A 25,228-nucleotide genomic window follows, 5' to 3' on the forward strand; every position below is an offset into this window, starting at 1 on the left:
CCCTCTGTGCTCCTCTCTATGTAAGGACTGTGTAAGGTCACTCCTTCTACAAGAATTATGCAGACTTCTCACCACTTTATTTACAGGTATGCTTTCATTGTCCTTTCACTCCAACTCTGGAAGACCCACCTCTGCCACTGTATGAATAAAATTTCATTATGGCTTGATGAACACGCAGAGAACATTGGGAACGGCTATCTCTGTAAGACTTGAGATAGCAAATACAACAAATATCTCTTTGAAATAGGGACTATCATAGTACAAAAGCCCAATCTTGATCTGAAATATGAAACAAATATGAACAAACCCAACTAGTTTAGCTCTATCTACTCCAGCCAAAACTAGTAACAAAAAACCTAGTAACAAAAAACCCCCATCCTGCCAACGAAACAAAACATACGGGAAGTTTACCAGAGGATAAGTAGAATTCAGTAGATCCAATATATCATACTGGTTTTTCTAAAGAGATGTCTTTAGAAGTTTGCATTGTTTTTCTGAAGACTGTTTTTGTCTTTTACAAGAAAAATCTTCAAAATGAGGAAAGACATGCCATGGACAGTTTCAAATCAATAGTTTTAAGAACTACCCACTTACATTGCCATTTACACTAAATTACACCCTTTTTTACAAGGCACTCCATTAATGTAATTGGTGAAGTATCTGCAGAGAAAAATGCTGCAGAAATGTGCAGAATGTCACCACCAGTACTTACCCTGATTCATGCAAATAGGTTTTTATTCCCAAAAGTGTCAGAATGACTCAAATGTAAACTGTCCTAATTACTACTGGCCATTTTAGCAAAAAAATGGCATTATTCTGACATTCCGATCAGAGGGTAGATACAACTCCTCACCCCATTCCCAGTCAGATCACAGGCTACCACAGACAGATTTAGGTTAACATAAACGTAGTCTATCTACTACTACTAAGAGAAACTCTTATATTAACATGTTTTATCATGCAATAGACTAAGGAAATACCAAATGCTCATAAAATAAGCTGTATGAAAGACTACGACATTTCTAACATTCCACACTGGAGAACCGCTTACCTTGGAAGTACAGAATTTGGTGGTCTAGATTTTGCAGGAGATGTTACTTTAGATTCTTGCCCAGAGTTCACTGAAGATCCTGACAGAGAGTCTTGTGCTGGTATGGGCTGGCTCTGATAGCTTTCCCTTGCAGATGGTGGATGCTCTTTGTCTTTTGCAACTTCTTTTTCCCTGGATCGAGCTTTGTGTTCAGCTAGAAGGATGTCAAACTGTTTTTTACGGCCTGGAACTGCTCGTCGATGATTAAGTGAATGAGTCTAAAAATAGGGTGGTTAAAAAGCATTTGTGTGTGCATGACATTGTTTATGAGTCCTCTATACTTCTGATACACCACAACTCTAAAAGATAAAATCTACTTCAAACAACTTTATCCACAGTTATGGAAATAAAGCCGTTATTCCACATTATCTTTGATAATTTATGAAGTCGTTCTTAAGAAATGTCAACATCAAGGCTAAAATTACTTTTTGCAACAATTGTCATATAACAGAGTCTATTGACTTACCTTTTCCAAAACAGAAAATATAATTCAAATAATTTTAAAATATTATGAAGTAACATCTTTGTAGCTCTTAACTTACAATGAAAAATTTATTTCATTGGATTGAAAAATGTGAATACAGTTTAAAGCAAATTTAACTGATCATCTCTACTGACAAGCAGCACATACATATACAAATGTTCATTATAAATGTCTTACATTGCTGCTACTTTTTGACATTAAACTTATTCCTAAGGGCAGCCTCCAAGTAATTTATCATACACAAATCATGTTAATTTTTTACTAAAAATTGACAACATTGTCGCACACATGAACCAAAAAAGGAGCATTTAAAGTAACACTTGTGCGTCTACATGAAACATTGATGCTTTTTGCATAACAAAATAAGAAGAAAAAAAAAAATCTTTTTAGAAATATCAGTGGAATAATGCAGATGCTCTGATTCAAAGAAACAGAATTACTCAAAAGAATTACCTGAAGACAGCGTCTGAATACCATACCCATTGTCTGTAAGACAGGAGCAGGTATGACCTCTCAAACTACTGTGGTAGGATTTAAACTATAACAAAGCATCTGATATTTTATCTTCTAAGAAAAATACCTTGCAGGTGAGCGATCTTGTGCAAGGTTTCTTTGTTTCAGGATCCAGTACTCCACAGTGTTTATTTGGGTCAAATTCTCTTTCTGTTTGATAGGGGATGGTGGGGAGAAAAAGGAGAGAAAAAGATTATTACAGACATTTTAGCCAGAGTAGTTGTAATTTTTGCTTGATGGTACTTAATTCAACCAGGCTCAACCTGAACCACTGTTCCCAACCCCAGCACGTCATAATAGCGTGATGTGTATCACTCACAGTTGTGCACTTTTCTTGCCCTTACATTTTTCAAACTATTTAGAGCAGGATTTCAATCACAGACTTTATAGAAATACGTTTGCTTACAGAGCTGTGCTCAACAGAGAGGCCCGAACACAGGACCAAGCCAAATACCCATGAGTTCAATTCCCTCTCTAACACTGGCTGCCTCTGAGGCCATGAAATACAGCGTTTGCAGATCTAGCTTCTGAGTTTGGCTAAGACACACACAGACTAAATATCACAAGTGCTTTGAACAACATTTCTTTGACATACTCAGAAATTCTGAAAAACAACCTGTGGTGTCTCAAAAGTAAATGCAAAATTACTAGTGGCTTTTTAAAACACAATTTTTCTAAATCTGTCCCCTAAATCTGTGTAAAAATAACACGTACGTTAGTTCTTATTTCCCTAAGTGAAGGGAGGCATGGAGTTTAAATTTTGCAGAGATTATGAAAAAAAGGCATTTACACAAGTTTTACTCAGGATTAATGTTAGAAGTGTATTAATATTTAATATGCTGTATTTGCATATTTATTTTCATTAATATTTTAGTATTTATATACATCTCCTTTAGGTTATGTTAATATAATTTTAGGGTTTGTACTACGGAGCTGTAACAAAACTATGGACATAGATTTCTTAGTTTATGCCACCAAAAAAAATCTACCATTATCTTTACACCCTTTGACATCTTATGTTTTAATTGGCAGACTGGTTTGCTTTTGTTTGATAGTGGAATATAAACTATTTGCCAAAGCCTATTTTAACTATACAGTGGTGTTATATTCAGATATAATAAACATCCTGTACTCAAATATAACATTTAATCTGAGGATCTAAAAATTCTTTATAAACAAACAAATCAGAGCTAAGATGAAGACAGCAATTCACAGCTATGTTACAATGTTATGACAGCCTCACAGCAAGTAGAACAGCTGGAAAAAGAAATATGAGGACAAGTTGCCTACTTTAGACAACAACTGTCATCCAGATATCACAATTACTAGCAGTTTTATGTATTCTGCTAGATGGACTTAAAAATGCTAAAGTAAACATGGTAATGTTATCAACCTATTAGCAGAGACATACCAAAACGTAAGCTTGGAAAAAAGAGTTGGCACTATTATTTTTGGGAAATCTGCAAAGGGACTGAAATCTGTCATGAGTAGTTGTAGTTTCTGTGGCCTTTAGAGCACAATAGAAACAGAAAAGTAGCTGCGTATGACTGAATATAATAAACATTTCTTTCTACTTAATGGATGAAAATGCATGTTCATGAACTAAAGGAGTTAATTACTCCTGGTTTTTGAGTGTATGGTGTTCCTATCAGTTTCCTGAATCACCTGCCTAAAAACCTTCAACATAAATTAAAAAACAAACTAAATAGACTATATGGACTTATAAACATGCCTTCAAATGAAAAATCCTGAGGCTAATCATAAGGCTGTGGAATGTGTTCTGAAAGTCACCAAGCAAGGACTATTTTGGACCGACAGGGAAACATACTTCAAAAATCAGAAGTGCTCGCTTTGGAAGCATCCTGATTGCTACTTGTCAGTAAGAGTGTTCCAATCAAGCAAGACTTGCAGGACTGATTACAGTAAAGCCAGTTTTTAGGAAACCACATAGAGGTGAAATCAACAGAATGAATTATAGTCAGAAAAAGTGGAAGCCTCCGCCATCTACAGAACAACAAGACAACATGCTTTCCCTGAGAAACAGAAAATACTAGAAAAACAGGAAACCACTTCTCCTGGCTGAAGCGTGCGTGGTTGTTCCAGAGGAGTCATGAACATCTAATTGCCAGCTACAGATGTGCCTGATTTGGGCAACACAGTAAATGAAGATTATCATCATCTTATCAATAACAAAATGCAGCCTCTGACTACCTCTGTATTAGGAAATGTGTAGCATGAGAACCCCTAGACAGACTCCTGTGCACAGGCACAGCTTGAGAAAGCTGTTTCTCCAGAATGGATTCCACTTCTTCATGTTCGGTGTACGGAGTAAAGAGCATTCATTATAACCTCACCAAACCAGCAGGTCAAGGGAAGTGATTCTGCTCCTCTACTCTGCTCTTGTGAGACCCCACCTGGAGTAACCTGGAGTACTGCATCCAGCTCTGGGGGCCCCAGTACAAGACAGACATGGAGCTGTTGGAGCGAGTCCAGAGGAGGCCACGAAGCTGATCAGAGGGCTGGAGCACCTCTCCTATGAAGACAGGCTGAGAGAGCTGGGGTTGTTCAGCCTGGAGAAGAGAAGGCTCTGGGGAGATCTAATTGCAGCCTTCCAGTACCTGAAGGGGCCTACAGGAAAGATGGCGAGGGACTGTTTATCAGGGAGTGTAGTGACAGGACAAGGGGTAATGGGTTTAAGCTGAAGGAGGGTCGATTTAGATTAGATGTTAGAAAGAAATTCTTGACTGTTAGAGTGGTGAGGCACTGGAACAGGTTGCCCAGAGAGGCTGTGGATGGCCCCATCCCTGGAAGTGTTTAAGACCAGGTTGGATGAGGCTTTGGGCACTGTGGTCTAGTGGAGGGTGTCCCTGCCCATGGCAGGGGAGGTTGGAACTAGATGATCTTTGAGGTCTCTTCCAACCCAAACCATTCTATAATTCTGTGAAAGAAGAGGAAGGGTCAGACCTGAATTGTCTCAAACTCCTGTTTGCAGCCCAACAGATATTCTTGGTGTAAACTGGCCATCTGCATTCTTTAACTTCACTCCAAAGAGAAAAAGACTTAAGGAAGATTTAGAAAAAAAAATATTTTTTTGTTTTGCAGTTTGCTACTAGGGAACACTGATCCACTCATGCTGGGCAGCTACAGACTGTCTTTTGTGGTTCCACGAGCTGTTTCCTCTCTCTCACCAACAACAGCACTCCTGAAAAGAGGGCAGGTTCATTCATCACCCAAACAACGACCAGCTCTCAGCAAAGAAAAAAAACAACAAAAACTTCAGCCACAGTCAGGGAAATGGTATGAGAGAGAGTGGAGGTTGCTAAAAAGGAAAGAAAACAGATGTAAACTGGCCAGCCCTATTACGGAGCTTCAAAAATTAACAGCTGTACAGTTCCACAGCAGCAGACTGAGGGAAACCTAAATCCCCTAGCCACCCTCTCATTCTTTTAATGTTAAATGAATGGCATTTATGGGATATCTAAAATAATCATCTCATTGACCTTCCAAGATCTTTTTCTCAGCCTTTGCACAGTTCTGTGTAATAACGGAGAGGAATCCATCACAAGTGACACAGAATCTACGGGCAATTAATCTACAGTGCTCTCAGGACTTCTATTTGCATCATCACTAAATTACTGTGTTGCTGCATCAATATGTGAGGTATCACAAGCAAAACTTAACAGATTCTAAATCTGATAATGACAGAGGAGCTTTAAAAAACATTATCAATTCTGTGGATTTGTTAACCATATAAAAATAAACTAATGCCTATTGGAGCGCTCAAACAGTCCTGTGCAGAGTCCCAGCCTATTTGGAACTTTCCACCAGTGACATGTTCCCTAGCCTAGAAGACACAGCAAGTGACAGCTTAGACACAGAACAGTGATGGAGTCATCTCCACAGAAAAAGCAAGCAAGTTGAAGGAAGGCACTAAAGAAATGATTCTCCTTTATGAATGCACTTCAGCAAGCACTTTTACAAAAAAAAAAAAGGTACAAGTATCACCTACAGCCCTGCGGTGGTACGTGGTGACATTAGCAAAACAAGTATCTCCAAAAAGTATCCATTTCAATTGCCCAAGTAGGAATTCAGAATTGACTACCTAAATCGAGCATCTAAACCACTAAAGGAAATAATGGTTTAAAAGAAACCAATATTTTAAATTAACTGCAAAATATATAGAGTTTTTATTAGAATAACAAATTGGATCTTAGCAAGTGAAATGTAAGGTTTAAAAGCCTAACCAGCTACTGTCTCTTAATATTTTTTCATTTTGTGGAATGCTATCATGAACAACCGTTCTGTTTTCTTAGATGCTACCTTTAACTAGTTAAGAAAGCAATCAATGTACTGAATCCTTTAAGGCAGTGGCATTGTTCCATACCCCACACAGCCCTAGCAAACACCTCGCACTGGTCTGGAATCAAGCCAAGGTAGCAGTACCATAGGCCAACCGCAAGATTGAGAAAATGAAAAGAATAAACCTTATATTCAGTCAAAAAATAGGGCACACTCATTAACTGTAACTGAAATTATTTATCTTGTACAACTTACACTTGGTTCATAACTAGTGCACATTTAGACATCATGTGAACTAACCTTCTGCCAAACTGACGATCTAATGTGGCTCATGCTGCCATTAGCAAAATTAGCCTTTCAGTACACACAAGAAGTTCCTGCCCAAATCACAAAGTACTGCCAGCTGAATAGACCCTGCACAGCTTCTGAAGCCGTAACCTTGAGTCAGTTACTTTTGTTAAAATAAAAAAAACCAAAACCACTTTGTTTCCTTTCATTCAGAACAAAAATATGTTTTCAAGCTTTAAGGGGCAAATTCTCTACTCGCTGCCCAACAGCTGGCATGGGCCACCTCCGGGGAACTTCATGGAAAATAATTCTTCCTCTCAATGAATGGCAACCTTGCTAACTGCCCTTCCACAGTGAGGCGTTCTGTGCTTTGGTGGTGGATTTGCACAGGGACCTACAGCCTCCATACTGCCCTGCCTAAGGCCACCCAGGGCATTGCCATGTGTGATGCCGCTTCCTTAACCCTACTTTCCTGTCCTCCTGAGAAAGATCGAGATCCCCACGCCACAAACATCTTCACTCGTGTGAATCACAGGGAGAGAGGAATGGAGGGGAATTACAGCTTTTAAGACTTGCCCAGCATTTCCCAGATCTTCTTAGAGTTTTCTAATATTTAAAACCAAGAAAGAAAATTCTTTAAAAAAATCATGACTTGGTGGATAACGCAATTAGCTTAAACCTTAACTGTTCAACTTGATCATGACTATAGTATAGTCACCCAACCAAGGCATATTTTCTTTTGTTGTAAACAGACTCGACTTACATAATGGCTTATGCCATAAAGCCTTCTGCCTTTCTGTTTTAATGAATTTACTTCCTTTATATTTGGCCTGTTGACCAGCTGAGAAATGCATTAAACACTCTAATTTCAAGCTAAACAGAATGTGTACTTTGAAAATACTTTACACATGCTAAGAGTGTGAAAGCTTTCTTTTTCATATATGCAAACTGACATCTTACAGCAAAGAAAAAAAATAATCAAACCAAAACCAGGCTACAGCATTTCATTAGTACATTATTTCTGAGCTATAGAAATATTAATGAAGATGGCCTAGCTCAAAAGGTGAACTACAACATCACTCACCTGAAAGTCTTTTGTAAGGCTTGTTACTGCTTTTAGTGCCATTTTGGTGTTTCTTGTCTATTGATGGAGCTATAATTCCTTTGCCATTCAGAATCTTTTCTGGTGATGGTGGCACTGACTTGGATGTCAAACCAGATTTAACCAAAGTTGGAGCAGGTATGGTGGAGGAAGAGGCTGAGGAGGAGCTGATGGTGGTAGTGGTTGCAGAATTCATTTTAACATTGGCACCATCTGCCTTCACTAGGTTAGGAATTTTCTCTAGACTGACTACTGGAACAGGAACACTGCAAAACCAAAGAAAAACCTTCAAGTTGTATTTTCTATACCAAAGATTGATGGTTACTTAATCCCCTTCCACAGATATAAAAATTTTGATGCAAGTGACACAGTGTCTTCAGACCAGACTAAAATGAAATACTTACTACCATTATCGACTATTTTTGTTCAACCAAATGGTTACAAAATCAGGCACTTATAAACCCTGGCTATATAGAGAATTTTGAAAATCAATCTTCATAATTTTTTTAAGATCCTCCCCTATTATTCATAAACAAAGTAAGTCTTTGGTACCAAGCAAAACATACCCCCTTAAATAAATGGTCTCATGCCTTTAACACAAGCACATATCAGATATGTGTATGCTATACTAAACTCACCATGACAACAAAGTAGTTTGCTAACAATATTAGTATTTTTAAACAAATGCAAAAATAATTAATTTGCTCAGAAGTGTCTGAATGACATACAAGTTCTGGAAACAAAGAGAAAAGAGATTTTAAGCACAGAAATCTCAACAGCGGTCCCTTTAAAAATATTACAATCCTTGATGAATTGAGCATTATTAAAATGCATTTTTAATAAAATCTTGTGAACTTAAAAATAAAAATTCCCAATATAATTATTAGCTTAGCCGGCCCTTTTCAGAATCAAGTTTGCAGTAACTAACTTCTCCTAACTACCACACGGCATATCTGTGACACCAACAAATGTTACCTTCTCAATTTGGCAGCAAAAAAGATTAAAACAAGTAATTTTCAATTCCAACATTATTTTCACATTCCTGTCTCCTATATGCATGAGGAAATATCCAACAACAGTAGCTCTTTTTACCTACCCAAAACCTCCAAAATCGGATGTCTTGAGACTACCAATTAATATATAATATACAAATGACATACCCTTCCTTACTGAAACAAACCCAGAGAGAATAACACTAATTTAAAAACCTAAATTCTCAGAGCTTTAAGCCCAGGTTTCATTGGAGGCCGGAAATGAAAACATCCTACTTATGCAGTTCTTTCCATACACTGCCTAAGAGTTGCTTTTGCTACATAATTGACTATCTGCCTTGTAAGCAAATTCACACGTGGATCATGCAAAAATGACATTTTTCACATTGAGCAAACAAAAGAAACACAAGTTTTCTTAAATACGAATGCAATGGTGATGTTTAAAAGGTAAAACAAATTCCTCATCTAGAAACATGAGAGTCTCCTTAACATTATTCCTATCTTTTCCTTTCTGAACTGCACAGACCTAAACCTCCCTGATTTTAATCCCCAGCATAAAGGTGACAGTAAAGGAGGCTGCCCTGCACAGAAAAAAACTCTTAGAACTCAGAGATTCTTTAATCTATTATCTTAAAGTTTTAACTTGATGTACAAGCTTAAAGGTAAAATGAAACATAAACGAGTGCGAAATTACTCCTTAGCAAACTGTACTCAAAGAACAATCTGCTTCTTGCACGTCACCGCAGTAATTTTGCATGGCAGTGCAGAGCTTCTACACGTACATTACTCAGGTGATGCCCTTTAAACACAACACTGCTGGTAAACGAGTACATATTCTGAAGTATGCTGGCATGTTGCAGTTCAGGTAAGCAGAGGTTCTTGCCAGAGATCACACTGTTGTCAGCGTCCCAGTGTCCCAACTTTTGCCTGTCCACACATCACTGTATGGTTTGGGGCTTCCCCCCATTCACAACTCTCACATAATTTCAAATCTTTTGTGTCTGAAAAATGGCACCTTCCCTGCATTCTTCCTACGGAAGGAACAGTTAGCAAGTGTGGAGTTTCTACAGTCAGAAAAAGATGACTTTGAGATGGCATTCCCATGGGACGCCCTTCGGAACCATCGGAAGCAGGGTCCAAAATAACTCAAGTCTCGGCTTTCCTGGGCTACTACAAAACCTCTGTTTCTCTGTAGCTGCTGAAGATCATAAGCAGAAAGTGCAGCATGTGTGGCTGGAGTGGGCTCTCCCATACTGGAAAGTTGTTAATCTTTGTTCTAAGGGTATTTTAACACAGAAAAATGTACAAACCTTGATGTAAACAATATGTGTATAAAACTAAAAAGATTTAGATACCAAGACATATTCTGGAGCTGGAATTAAATTATATGAAACTTCCATATCCTACGGTACCATAAATATAGCAGTCAGCTAGTCAGAATACAGATCCGACTGCAGTAAAATGTGGAGCGCTGGCCAGTAACTAAGCAAAAAAAATTGACTCACAAAACCAGAATTGCATTAAGTATTTCAATGACAATGCAAACATGGAGCTATGAAAGAGAGGATTTGATCCTCTGTCTACTTTTTTAAACTGCTCTGAATTTGTTAAATGACAGACACAAATTATAACATCCCAGGGTAAGAATTAATTTTTTTTTTTGCTTTTAAACAGATGGCAATTACATTTTCTGAAAACATGAGAATTTTTTTACTCTAGAGCAAGCATTTTTACTCTATAAAAATGATGTAAAAACATATGAACAAATCTTCATGCCCAGTTTCTAATATCTACCTTAATTCAAAGTACTGATACAAAGTGAAGGAAGGGGTCAAGTGTATTATCTGGTCTAGTAGTAAACCACAGTTAATTTGAAAAAAAGTTTCTCTGTTTTGCAGTGCTCAGAACCTCAAATCCTAGGGCACGTACTGTTGGATCACTGTGATAACGAACACAGCCCAGGGGAGGGAACATTTTTGCTTGGTTTTGTTACAGATCAACAAGTCAACCTTCACTATGCATTTAATTGCAATGTAGAACAAAAAAGAAAAATACTCCAGTATTTGAAGACACACATTCTGTAGAGCTCCTGGCAGTCTACAGTAAATTATTTGGGATTTTAGAAGCTACAAATGATAACTCATCTTTTTTTTTTTTTTTTTTTTTTTTTTTAAATGTGAGTGGGTACTGCATTCAACATTAAGGAACTCTAGTTTCATCTTAGCATAACACATAAAGACGAATCAATAACCAAACAGCAAATTGGAAGCTGCACAGGACCAGTGACCATGGTCAACTACTAAGGACTAAAAAGGTAAATAAACCACAAATGCTTACATTTCTATTTGATGATTAAAGAGAGTTCTTTTCCCAAACTGAGGTTTTCTGAGTGAAAATTGAGGATTTCTTTACAAAGCTTGTTAGAAAAATAAAAAATAAGTCTTTCGTCTTATTTACTATATTTTAAAAAGAATTTTTGAATGAAGAGCCTGTTTAGATTTCTTAAAAACAACTGCTGAAAGGGACAATTAGAAAAGCAACATGCAAAAACCATAAAAACTGAGGAAAGGCACACAACAGTCAGTAAAAATGAGAAAAATCAGAGTATAGACGATTGCCAAAGATAGGTAAGAAAAATCTGCATTCAGTAAAGACAGGTTTACCTTTTTTTTTTTTACAAAATAAATTCTAATAATAGCAGTATCTACCTAAAGGACAGTAAAATAGTTATTAGCGATATAAAAATGACAGAAATGTTCAGTATTTCTTTTGTACTAAGAGGGAAGTATGATAACGCTCTCTCCAATCAGATAAGAATATTTTTTGATTCTCTCAGTAAGTGTAAAGTGCCAGCTGAAAAGAGAATTTTTTTTTTTTTTTAAAACATAAACAAATCTGGATAACATGGTCATGAGTTCCAAAAGAGTTGGAAAGATATTTAGTCTCAGCATATTAATTTCTAATTGAATTTGGCAAATTAGAGAAGCTAGCTGAGTGCTGCTGTTGCAGCCACACTGAAAACTCAAACCGGAGTGTCTTGGAAGAAATAATGGAAAAACTAATAAAAATAAACTGATAGACAATTAGTTCATATGGTTGTTCTGAAAATCAGACCTTGGCAAAGAAAATTAGTTTACTTTTTGATGAGGTTACCAGTTAAGCTGACAAAGATAACTGTGAAAATGTTCTGACTTTCGAAAGGCATTATAAAACACAAATAAAAACAGTTCAAAATCAAATGTTAAGCAACATAAAATTAAAAACTAGTCTTTCAGAGATTTATGATTCAATAAGGGTTTGCTAGGGGCACTTTTTAGCTACCATTACCAAGTCTGACATGACTGAAAACTTCATGGTCTTTAGAAATAAATATAAGATAACTGGTGATAACATTTGCTGATGGAATCAGGATCAAGGGAAACTAAATAATGAAGAGAAAAAGGCAGTTACAAAAAGCAGCATGGAGTGTTTGGTAAAGTTCATTACTTCAAAAAGATATTTTAATACAAGTGAATGCGAAGTTATACATGAAATAACAAGTTATTCAGTCTACAGTGAAATAAGGGAAAAAAATGTACTGCAAAATAGTGTCAAAATATTTAGAGGCTACAGTGGATAAGCAATATGAGCTTTTATTGTATTGTTGTGCTTATATTAAAAAGGGATATGGCAAACAAGATTAAAGAGCAAATTTAGTTTTCACACGTCCCTGGTTATACAGATACCGGAATACAGCTTCCAGTGTTGCTGACCAGTGGTTCAGTACCAATACTGATTAATTAGAAAGGAACCAGAAACAAGCTACAAAAATATCTGAGGGCTACACAAAGTGCTTGATCATGACAGGCTTCAAAAGCTCATTCGCTTTTTCAGATAAGATAACATTTCCTTCTGTTTTCTCATGTTCTTGGTCAGGCAGTTGGACTAGATGTAGGTCCCTTCCAACTGAAATTGTTCTATTCTATTCCAACAACTCCTTCAGCAGAACCTGCAACAAACTCCTGAAACAAGAGTGAATTTCCCTCCTGAGTATCTTGTAGCAATTTTTTTTTTTAGTTCCAAGCCACTGCTTGTCACTGTCATTCCCAAGCAAGAAAAATAACTGTAATATGTCACAATACTCCTCATACATGTAGCTCCTTATTACCTCTGTTTTCCTTTCTTCAGGCTTTATAAAATTATTTTTCCTTGCTGTTATGTAATTTTGCTGGGGTTTGGGTGGGTTTTTTTTTTTTTTTGGTCACTCATAACTATATTCATTCCAAAATCTCAGCCACTTGTTCAAATCTCTTCAACTTTGTGAGAAAAGAAATTCACCAACATTTAAAAACATAAAACATTGTTCTATTCTACATTGCTGGGATTGCCTCTACAATGTCACAAAGTATTTGCGATTTAGTGGTTAGAATGTGTGGTCCAAGTTAACTTTGCTGACTTTTGGTTCCAATTCATTGCTGCATTAGGAATATCCTTAAATCTTGACTAGCTTCACTTTCTCAACCTCAGGATGAATAATTTCCTAACCCAAAGAAATAAAGAATAAGAGATGATTAAAAAAAAATCCTTTGAAAAGTGACATTATACATTTTAAATGATTACCCATAGGTATAACTTTGTGATCTTATTTCTGTTTACAGAAAGACTGTCAGTTTTCTACATGTTGATGAAACCCACATGATTTCCATCTCATTATCTTCATTTTCAGAACTTCTGGCAGGAATGCCTAATCCTCATGGAGGGAGGTCACACTTTACCCCAATTTTGCACTGCCTCAGGATCACGGATGGGTGGACATGAACACCCTGTAGCATCACAGACCTAAATCCTCCAGGGCAGCACTCAGAAGCTGTGCTGGGGCACAGTAAGGGAAGCGGTATTCTTTGGGCAGGTCAGCAGTGAAGGAGAGAGTTCCTGGCCGCAGGAATGCCTTTTATAAAGGGTAAGTATCTATGGTATTCTTATAAATTATGATCGCTTGTTCATTATTATTATTACTACCAATCATCTTACACTTTGCCTTTTTCCATTTTCTACCCTTTTGCTACTCCTCTTACCACCTCAACTGCAACCTTCAGAAAATGATGGTTTACATTTATCTTGTGCACAGTGCAGTGGTGCTCCAGCACTGCTCCAGTCTCTAAGCACTGCTGTATTAATAGCAACGATGTTAGAGAGATACAGGGGAAAAAAATCAGAGCTGACAGATATTTCTGGATGATGTATTCACAATAATCCTTCATATGCCAACTACAAGAAGGGAAGTATTAAAACAGCAGCTACAAAAATGAAACAGTTCCAGATCTCTTTCATCTGATCATGCTTTTTAAAGCATTAGCCGAGGAGCAACCTGAACCTCTGCGGCACATCTTAGAACAACACAGGATGTGAAGAAGAGAAAGAGCAACTCGGTCAATGTTTAAGATGATGACTCAAACAAAACTATGATGAATTAAACAATGAAAGAGTTGGGTCTACATGCAGGCAGGCATGACAGATAGATGTATTGGGCCATGCTGTTGCAGAGGCCACTGCTGAAATACTACTAGTAATTGTAACGGCTAAAATGTAAATGTATGAAAGAAACAGGCAAGCACAACAAAAGTTATTCCAAGTCTGGAAAGTAATCATTACAAGTGATACAATTCCTGAATTAAGCTAGTTTGGTAACTGTCTGGAAGAACCTATGTCAAGTGAACATTTGTGGTACAAGACTACAACATAACAGATGAAAGCACTGAATAACTGGAAGCTTCTGAGGATGATAAACCACAACACACTCGGATACATGATGAATCCTATTTGCATTTTTGAGACAAATGTATTTATGTCAATTGAGCATTTCTTTCTAAAAGATAAGTGGGTGAAATTCTATGACTTGTAGAGACAGCTGAATGGAAGATATAATCTTATCTTAAAAAAGAATAAATTTATGATAATTTCTCCTTTAAGAAAATCAGACATGCTGAATATTTTCTATAATTCTAAATAAAAATTATAATCCACTAATGGAATAGGAAAAAACACTTTCTTCCGTAACAGCTGTCAGTTCTCTATAACCTGTGATGATTATCAGACTGATTTTATTCTTTAACAAGTCATGTAATCGAAGGCACTTAACACTGAATTTTGAAAGACAATTTCATTGATCTCCACTTCAGACTGTTTGTGATTTGTTATGTGATGATTACAATATCTTTAACTACTATATGCCTCATTTTTCCCCACAATCACAGTATTATCTCCCAGCAGAGCTGCAAGAATTGGGTAATTCACAGGTACAACCTCTGACATATTCATTGCCAAAGTATTAACAGAGCAGTACAGTAGTTTTAAATGGCTAAATCTACCTTGTTAATCATCAGTAAATGTTTGGGATGTTCCCAATAAAGGGAAAAGGGATTGGTGGAAATGCTCAGTTGTTTTGTTCCCTTCCAGCTTTTACTGACTGACAGAATGCCATCTGTTGCCAGAACGGAAGATAGTGTTTATAGATTCAGTTAGTATGCTGAAATGTGGATATGTAAGTCGCTGTCTGTAACACTAGGATGAGAAACAGGTTTATAGCCACTAGTGTTAATACTCTAAAGCCCCTTCTGATTTTCTTTTAAATAGACTTAAAAAAAATAAAATCCTCTCTTGTATAAAATTCCTCTCCAACATTGCGAAGAAAAGGTCACTATTCAGTCAATAATATATTTTTAAATAGTAAATGAGGCACTTACACCTTAACCAGAAAAGCCTCTGTCTCATCTGTGTATGTGTGTGTGTAATCTAAACATCCAGATTTTCTATTTTTGGAATTATATACCGTAATTGTCCATGATGCTCATCATGCTTATAGAGATGGTGGGTTCAGATTTATAGGAAGATTAGATTTTGATCAAGTTTGTTCCAGTGCAAGGTAAATTCTACAGCTAGGCAGAAGCTGCTCTCTTTGAAATCATACCAACTAGTGCGTGTTTCAGACAGAAAACACGAGCTATTACTTTAACATAATTATAGTTTATGCTTTGTCTCATGTGTGAATGGTTTGCATTAGATTATTTACTGCTTTAAGGCAGTTGTGTCCAGAAACCCTACCTAAAATCATGACCTTCTTATGCTAGATACTACATATAAAAGGGAAGGATCTTTACACAGTAAGTAGATAAAACATAAGAAAAATCAAGTCTTACTATCTCAAGTTTACAGACACAGAACTGAGGCCAAGGAGACTAAAGTGTAACAGTAGCCTGTGCAGAACCAGGAACTGAACCCAGATTGCGAGTCCCCAACCTAGCAACATAATCACAAAGCACCTTTTCTGTAGGTAACTAAAGACAAAACAGTTTCTTATGGGATAAAATAGTGACCCAGTTCTGCTCTCCTTTACATTTTTGCAACTCTGCTGCTGTCATCACAGTCACAGGAGGATGGGCCTGGCAGTCTCAAAGCCTATATGCATATATATATATGTCACAGTACATGATGTAAGACGCCCCCAAAAGAGTGATTTTTGCAGTCACAATTTTCTTCTGTCTTCCTGTAAGGCACCAAACTATCAAAATACAGAATGAACTCCAACAGCAGCTGCTGTTGGATAATATGATATGATAAATGACTATAACCAGTAAGTTTCCATGAACATCAATTAAGCCAATATTAAGAACTCTGCAAAAATTATCCTACCATTTAAAAGCATCAGTTTTAAGGGCTGATACTGTAATGGAAGATGGACCTTAAAGATAGCAAACTGGGTCAGTATCTCACTTGCTATATGCATCTTAGAAAAGCAGACATTTGATGGAATATCAGAAAAGTAATCCAGTTCTTTTTCCTCTTCCTATATATACATATATTTAATTTAAAAACATCCCTGTTTCCTCTCTTAGGAAATGTAGAGGCTTAAATTGTAAACTTAGATAAGATGAGAATATGGAATTTATTTTTTTTTTATGATTGTGAAATATATAGAGAGATACTTATTTTTTGAACACCAACATCTTCAGTAACTATTATTTTGGTACTTACCATGGTTTATCCCGTGATACTTTTGAAGGAAAGACTGTGTGCTGTTTGCTACTGGAGGTAAGTAGATTGTCTTTGGGCGTTTTGAATGGCTTTGAGTTGCTGCTGACAGGGTTATGGCCGCTGATACAGGATTTCGGTTTCATCTGTACTAGGGACGTCCTGGAATTGCAGGCTGGAGAAGCTGGAGAAGGGGAAGGTTTACACATTGAACCGTGTCTTCGTTCTGTAATGGAAAAAAAAAAAAAAAAAAACTTTACTGCATTTCATAGGCTAAAACAAAAAACAAACAAAAAAAGTAGTCAGGGAAGAGGAAATTGTTCCTCTCTATGCTAGTTACATGATTTCATCACTCCGAAGAACACCAGTTGATTACTGTTGTGAATGTAATCAAGCCAAATGATAATTAAACAAAATCAACTCCATGAAGTGCTCTGAAAAAATGTAAAAAATAGTAAAATAAATGTTAATAATCTACCAGAAAATTTCACCAAGAAATCTCAAACCATTTTTTTAAGCAATAAACCAGCATCTGTGCAAGGTACACTAGGTGTCCCAGCTCTTTCACGTAAAGAAGAGAATATGTAACAAAAGCTCAGATGACTCTGTGAAATATTCTCTGACAGACATGAGATTGCTTCTATAATGGTTTATGAAGAATTCACGTGACCTGGTTATTGGGCAGTTTACTTTATGACTATCTTGTTTCAAGTTTAATGGGAGGCTATAAGGAAAAACAATCAGAGGACTGAAAAGTAACGAAAGGTCCACTGCTCCCAGCCCTTCCAAAGAGGCAGGCTCTGCCTGGTTCGTACCTTGGAGGTTATGTCCAAGCACCCATCTAAGTAAAAGCTTATTTTTTTCCACACAGAGCAAATGGCAAGTGCAAAATAGCAAGAAGTTTATGTATCAGTTACAAACATTGCATGTACAGGTCAGGCCCTCGTGTAAGGGGCCTGTTCACGCTCACACGAGAGACCTCGTAAGTACTGCAAAAAGCAAGGCCTTGCTGATCATGCAACAGAACAGGCTTCAGGACAGACTTCAGTAAAATTCTTTGGGTTTGGTTATTATTATTATTAATCTAAATGTCCTATCCCTGATATCGTTAAATAAAAAGATTTAAGAAGGTATTTGGCCATTCTTTACAAATTATATACTTCTTCAGGGAAGAAGTGCTAGTGCCTGGCCAGCCAGCTGCATGACACTGTGCTGCAAACAACCAGCTTGGTGCTGCGAACTTAAGCCCAACTACGAATTATCACAAGAGACAGGAGTGGTTTTTTTGCTGAGAGGTGCTATAAATCTTTAACAGTCCAGTCCCCCCATTTGCGGGAACACCCTTTCCCCAACCCCTTCACCCTGCAGCAGGCCAGCCCCGGTGCTCCCCAGCTGGAGGCAGCGGACAGCACAGGTGAGCTGGGGAAGAGGAATTTTCCAGTCAGCAGGACCATGCTCAGCTGCAGCTGACTCCAGCTTGCCGGCACCCTGGCACCAAGAGCCTCCATGGCGGGGATCAGCCAGGTACCCCTGCTACTGACACAGTAATCAAACTTAGCAAGTGTAATGTAATTATATATATATATAATATATATATATATATATATATATTTTCCTCCTCTAAGCCTTCAGCGCTTGAAGAATCCAAACGGGTGCTACTCTTTGAGCTTGCACAGCAAGCTCTTGTCAGCCAAGAGCAGGTTAAGGAAGCAACAGTGACCTGCTGCTGCAAGGGAAGGTTTTGTATTTACATCATCAACCCTGCGCTCACTAGTTTGATATTTCAAGGATAACTAAGAGAAATTTTCCCACAGAGAATCAAAACATGACAATTTGGCATCCTCACAAGTAAAAACTTGCCAGTAGCAGAACGATTCATCCATGATTAATTTGCAATAGGCGAATACCTCAAGAACAAAGATAAATGCTTTAAAAAAAAAAATCCAAACTGTTTCTATTATATCTCCAATGACTAAATAAAGGCATTTTCTACTAAAGATCAAGCGCTTCTGTATCTTCATATTCACAGCTTTAATTACAAATGCTGAAACACCTTCCAGATTCTCCTGCAACTGAAGAACAAAAGCCTTATTTTTTTTAAAGTCTTATTTTTTTTTCAATGCAGAAAGTAGCTCTCCTGACACCCCAAATGCCACCTCTCCTTTCCCAGTTTTCACCCCGCCACACACGTCAGTGTGCAGCCTCTGCCTTTAGAAGTCCTTTGCAGGATGCAGTTAACGTGCATTCATTTCACCTCACATTTGCGCTAACAACCGTGTAAGCTATGCATCTGCCTCTGAAATGCAGAGTTCTATTCACAGAGTATTTATTTCATTAAAAAACAGTTATTGTTTCAAGATTCACCAACCTTCTCAGCAACTGCTTAATTTAAATTAGCTTAATAAAAATCTGCAACTTTCCCATTAATTACTTGCGGACTGATGAAAAGGAACTGCTATGTAACCAACAAAACCAAGCTGTATACAAAATGAAACTTGGGAAAAAACATGATTTCCATACACAAATTCTATAAACTCAGGATTAATCACTCCAGTCTTCACCATAGCTACTGGTTTTCTCCAGATCCACTGCCTTCTAGTAAACTGTGTCTTTGATATCATCCCTATGGATATATTTGGAAGTGAAATACACTACTCTGTTATTAAAATTAATCTTCCGGACATTCAAGATACTGACCATCTAAAATTATATTTTAAAGTCATCTAAGTATCACATGCCACAACAAGTTATTTTTTAACAGTCTCTTTACACTGGATTTTTAATCAAGCTAAATGTTTGGCGCTTTTCCCTAGACAACTTTCACAATTTATTAATTCCCAAGAGCAAACCAGTACATTAACTTTGGATTTTTTAGTATAACATCGAAAATAGTGGAAGAGGCATTGTTGTGATATGACAATATAATGAAGTGCATCCCACTATTTTAAATAAATTTTTAGTTTCAAGATAGAGAAGGAAAAGATTACAAGATCACTGATTTTATCTGAGTGTGTCAGATTGGTAGACAGAACCAACTGCTATATTTGGCATTTCTTTTTACCTCCTCAAACTCCCCTCCTGCCCCAAAACATGGCTACAGAAAGTCTTCCATGTTTTAGACAGACTCTGATACATAACTGAAAATTATCAGCATTACCCAGCTTCTCTTGAAACTTCTTAGAAGCAAAATGGAAACTATGACCACTGTAAAATCATACAGGAGGAAGAACATAAATAGCCAGTGCTACACAACCGTCAGTGTTCTCAGACACTGCTCGGACGGTTAAAATCTGCACATTTACTCACATAAGCGAATGTCGCTTTAGTGTCAGCAGGAGAAGAGAGCAGCAACACCTTGCAGGTAGGGCCACAGTGGAGAGCTGGAAGAAAAACTCCCTCCAAGGGGGGAGAAAACCAGTTTTTGCTGGACAAGCATAGCTGCAGGAGGCTGGACTTGCTGAAAGTGTGAAATCTCATAGACAAATCTCGATGGTGGGGACATAAATCATAACTAAATATTGACATATTCCTTCTCAAGAACTATTAGGTTGCCTCTCACTTCCTCCTTCCTTACTATGTATATGGTAGTGACTAAGCTTTAGACATTGGTAATAAGTTTCAAAGAGAAATAATGGGAATATATGACAAAGCAAGAAAGCTGTCAGCTATCAAAATCAACTACTTAAACCAGGGTTCAACTCTATTGAACTGAGTTTCCTGGTTACATCTGTTATTTAAACATTTATACTAATTTGTCTATTCATATTTTACATATATAGGAATTACAATATAGAAATATACTATTATACAGCCTATATAATAAATTAATATGTGAATAAAAGACATTCGCACATCAAATAGTTGTTACAAAATTAGATATTCACATACTAACACATTCAGGAGACAACCAGCCATCTGTGTAAAAATATCTACACTTGTTTGCAGTTCATGTGTAGACAGATTAGATCTAGCAGGGCAGGTGAACTCATACACGCACAACTGCCAACATGGCTGTCCCTGTTCACATACAGAAATGGCACAGTCACTGGACATAAATGAACCTAAAGCAGAATGAGAATTTTTGCCCCTAAAAAATGAAAAAATCCTGTAAGACAACTAGAAAACCAGTTATCACTCATAAGATACTAACCTAAATCCTAACATGCATTTCAGTTTCTGCAGAAGCCTGCAATGCTATGAATGTGTGCTCAAGTTGAAAATATGAAAGAGAACTTCTCCGATTCATTTAAATGCTTCCAAATGGATGTTTACACTCCACATACATAACAACACATATTCTGTTTTGTTCCTAAATACCAGTTGCTGTCAAATCCAAGAGCAGAGAGAACAAAATCAAAGTTACAATCCTCTTTACCACATTAATCCTTCTGCAACCTCTCAGCTGTCTCAGCGCAGCCACTGCAGCAAGTGACAAGCAGCATGTGACTTCTGCTGTCAAACAGTTAATGTATTAATGACATTAATCTCAGAGGAAAGTTTAACACACTCTCACTGAATTAACTGCACTTTCTCAAGAATCAATTTCAGATCAATATCTGTTATTTTTTTCTAGTTAGCGGCAAGAGTCTAAAAGCCTAACGCTACATATCATCCTAACGCGCACTGCAAACTCTGCATCAGTAGCATTGCGAACAATCTTAAACTATTCCAGGAGATTCTCCACGTCCTATGGAAACATGGATATAGTCCAACTTTCTCAGCCAAATCTGAATTGTTTGTAGATGTGAAGTCCTTATGTTGTTGGAGACTTAGCAGTCCCTGAATCTCCAGAGCTTCTCTCCCATGCCCTTGTACTCCATTTTTAATCCTCCTTCCTGCATGCTACACAACGCAGCCCCCTACCTTTCCCCAAAACCTCTGCTGCAGCTGCCAAAGTCCTCTAGGTCTGCCTTTGAATCTGCAATTTCACTGGATCCTCTCTGACTGGTCACCAGGGAATACTAGCAGCTGTTTTGCAGGAAACGCCACATCTCCTTCTAATCATAAGCAAAAAAGCAAAGCAATAGAGAGGCAACACGAGCTCCAGAGCCACAAGCACAGCGTGTGGGGAAAAAGAGGCAAAACCACATTCTGAGTAGAAAGTATCTTCTTGAGTTTTTGCCTTGACTCTCTCACACAAGATCAAGCACTCAGCTCACAGCAAACCCGACAGACAACGACACAACAGTAGATATGTTGCCAGTAAAATACGCCAACCATAGGTTTCCAGGTGGGCTGCAGTACTTTTGTACCCCAAAAGATCTTTATATGATCCTGAAACTGCAGATATCTCTAATTTGGACTACAAACAAAAAACATTTCTTAGTATATCCCACCTACATCCATTCTTACCCAACACACGCTACTCAAAATTGATCAAATCAAGTGAACAGTTTTTGCCCACAGTTAGTGTCTTCTCCATCGGTGAAACACAGAAAATTGCAAAGGAAAAAAGTCATGGAACAGTTTGAGCGTAGAGAAAGATATGCCTTTGGTCTTCAGTATTTTTTTGCAGGTAGTTGAAACAAAACAAAAAAAAATTCCCTCTAACGTTGTCAGAAGAGAGACACTAGACCTTTGTCAGTACCCGTCATTTTGAAACATTAGTCTCGTTTAGCACGATCTGACTTCCTGCGTACAAGAGGCGTAAAGCAAAAATCAATTTCAGGTTGACCCACGAATAACTCAGAGACCCAGTGTTATGGATTATAGCTTGGCATTACATTTGGTAAAAACAAACAAAATATAATTGCTAAAACCCAGAAAGGTAAGAAAGTAATTTGCTAGTAGTAAACATTACAGAATAATAAAACTCCTTTTAAGCTTGTATTCATCACAACCCTTGAGTTCATAGCCCTTTTACTTAAAATAGCATGAACTAATTTATCCGACTGCCCCAACACAATATGAATACTGTTCGCAATTCCCCATTTACAATATTTAAGCAGATGGTAATGAAATTTAGTATCTCATCCACAATGTGATTCTGTTCCAGCAACATATCACAGTCTTGTTGATGAAGATGTTACTTATGGTAACTCCATACACCACCTATGCACAAATTACAGTTTTTCTATTTACAGTATATCCTGAGGTGTTTTGTTGCACAGACCTTTACTGTGCAAAGTTGAGCAATGTATATTTACAATTTCAGTAAATAGCAAGTGAAACCTGCCACCTTGTACTGATCCCAGTTCAAAGTTTGCAAATGTACTTGGCATTAATTCTATTAAAACTAAACCAGAAAAAAACCCACACATGCCCGAAAAGCGACAGCCAGCAACCAGAAAACTGAACAACGAGACTGCTTGCAGAAATGTGTCATCCTGCAGTAACTGGTTCATAACAAGAGTTCACAAACACCTTGTAAGCACTTTCATTTTGCAGCCACAGTCTGACAAAACCGAACAAAACCCAGTACGTGAGGTTAAGCAAAAATAAACTTGGATTTGATGCTAGCAAACTACAGCATAACATTGCAAGACTGAAGGATAACTTTACCAGCTTTTTTGACAAAACACTATTCCAAGTCCAGCTGAAAAAGTTTGGAAATAATATCCGCAAAGCGTTCCACCCTTCTTGCGCTGCGCGCTGGAAAGGAAACAGCACAGTCGGTTTCATTTTGATACTTCTTGTAAACTGACAAAGGAAATAAACTACCAGCTCAAACCCCCGGACTGATCCACTGCATAAAACGCAACTCGACAATCGCAAGCTTCGTTCCAGGTCAAATGACATAATTGGGAAATTATCAAGTGCTAAAATAACCACCATTCTGCTGGTGTTTATTTACAATAAACACAAGCTTCGCTTTCTGACATAAACCTACTAAAACGATTCTCCATTTCACAAAGTCTACAAGTGAGTAGGATCAGCAAAATTATGCAAAACATCCTGCTAGAAGAAGAAATGTAAACTGAGCCACTTACAGAGAGGAGCAGGCTGCCAACTTAATCTGATTCTACGACGACTGTAAACATGTACTTTTGGAACGTGAAACGATTCACATTGCCACAGATGCCGTCAGAGAAACACAGCAACGTGATTAGGTATTCTGCACACGATAAAAAATCAGGCAGATGACCTGCCGCAGCAAATACCAGATCAGCGCTTGCACACACCAACTGTTTTGACTACAGGCACTTGTTAAGCACCAAGTTTCAGGTCCTACCAGTTGGACACCAGAACTGATCCTGTGCCAAGAACAACAAGCACAGAAAACGGCTGCTGCAGGTTTTTTCCTTCTTTTTTTTTTTTTAATAATTGTTGATACAATCAAGTAACTGCAGAAATGAACCAAAGTGCAATATTAAAAGCAGCAAAAAAACATATGTGTATATTTAGAGGAAGACACTGCATTTTTTTTTTTTCTTGATTCAGGAAAGAGGGAGGGTGTTTGTGTTTGACACAGTAGGATGAAGCTGGTGTTTTCCTGAAAAATCTTCTATTTATGGGATAACTTGGCATTTGCCAAGGTAATTATAAGAGACAGGAGGAATAATCTCTAGAATATCACTGAATTACTCTTAAGTGGCCAAATCTCTTAAAAATGGCCAACTTCCATAAAAAGCCACACACTCAGCATTTCCCAGAACACTTCCAATTCCTCTTCAGTAGAAAGCATAAAAAAAAAAAAGGTCAAATGGAACTCCAGCATGGAAAAAAACATGCATCTAATAGTGCAATTAATTACACTAAATGTAAAAGGAAGCTGCTGGATACTCATCTGCTTCTTTCGCAAGGATTTTGACATCTAAAGACAAAGCTCCAAAGTATCGCTGATGTATCAGAGATACAGGAAGACAATGGAAGAGTGAATACCTTGCCCTGGTGACAATGTCAGTCTTCACATCACCGAGCTGGAAGACCTAGATTTAACTCTGGAGTTAAGGCCTTCTTCAGCTATAAAAGGGGATATTAATGATTTAGGGTATTAACTTGATTAAAAAGAGTTGGAGATTTAAGTAGGAATTCATCACTTCTTGTAATGACACAATTCCACACGTGTAATCACTATGTGCCACCTGACACAGTGCTACTGCAGAAAAAACGACAATTTTCTACTGTAAGTCATACACGTTTCTTAGCTCAGCAAGGCCAAAAATCCCTGGGCAAAAAAAGAAATAACAGAGCAAGTGAATCCCAGGTACACACTCTTTTGAGTGACACTCTACCAAAGAAAAACAAGGAGACGTTATGCATGGAAATTTCCTGTTCTGCTGGAGGAGATGCTCTGGTAGTCCAACATGAAACTACTGAGATATAGAATCATAGAACGGTTTGGGTTGGAAGAGACCTCAAAGATCATCTTGTCCCAACCCCCCTGCCATGGGCAGGGACACCCTCCACTAGACCACAGTGCCCAAAGCCCCATCCAGCCTGGCCTTCAACACTTCCAGGGATGGGACATCCACAACCTCTCTGGGAAACCTGTTCCAGTGCCTCACCACTCT

At 37.6% G+C, this 25,228-nt stretch overlaps 1 protein-coding gene across 14 annotated transcripts in view; it reads right to left on the minus strand.

Annotated features, from left to right (window-relative positions):
- Positions 1 to 25,228, minus strand: part of ATXN7L1 (ataxin 7 like 1) — a 122,548-nt gene that overhangs the window by 22,539 nt on the left and 74,781 nt on the right. For 10 of the 14 annotated variants that reach the window (XR_008575500.1, XR_008575499.1, XR_008575498.1 and 7 more), the window contains 4 exons: positions 16,779 to 17,001; positions 7,759 to 8,042; positions 2,155 to 2,237; positions 1,052 to 1,308 (listed from right to left, as the gene is read on the minus strand). Coding sequence is in view for 10 of the 14 variants with exons in the window: in XM_054813584.1 (XP_054669559.1) it covers positions 1,052 to 1,308; positions 2,155 to 2,237; positions 7,759 to 8,042; positions 16,779 to 17,001 (847 nt within the window). In the remaining 4 variants the exon portion in view is untranslated. Of the gene's footprint in view, positions 1 to 1,051; positions 1,309 to 2,154; positions 2,238 to 7,758; positions 8,043 to 16,778; positions 17,002 to 20,081; positions 20,213 to 23,276; positions 23,649 to 23,704; positions 23,899 to 25,228 lie in introns of those variants that run through there. The other 4 variants (XM_054813591.1, XM_054813590.1, XM_054813589.1 and 1 more) reach the window with 4 other exon arrangements.

This window comes from Grus americana, chromosome 1 (genome assembly GCF_028858705.1).
Source record: "Grus americana isolate bGruAme1 chromosome 1, bGruAme1.mat, whole genome shotgun sequence".
NCBI lineage: Eukaryota > Metazoa > Chordata > Aves > Gruiformes > Gruidae > Grus > Grus americana.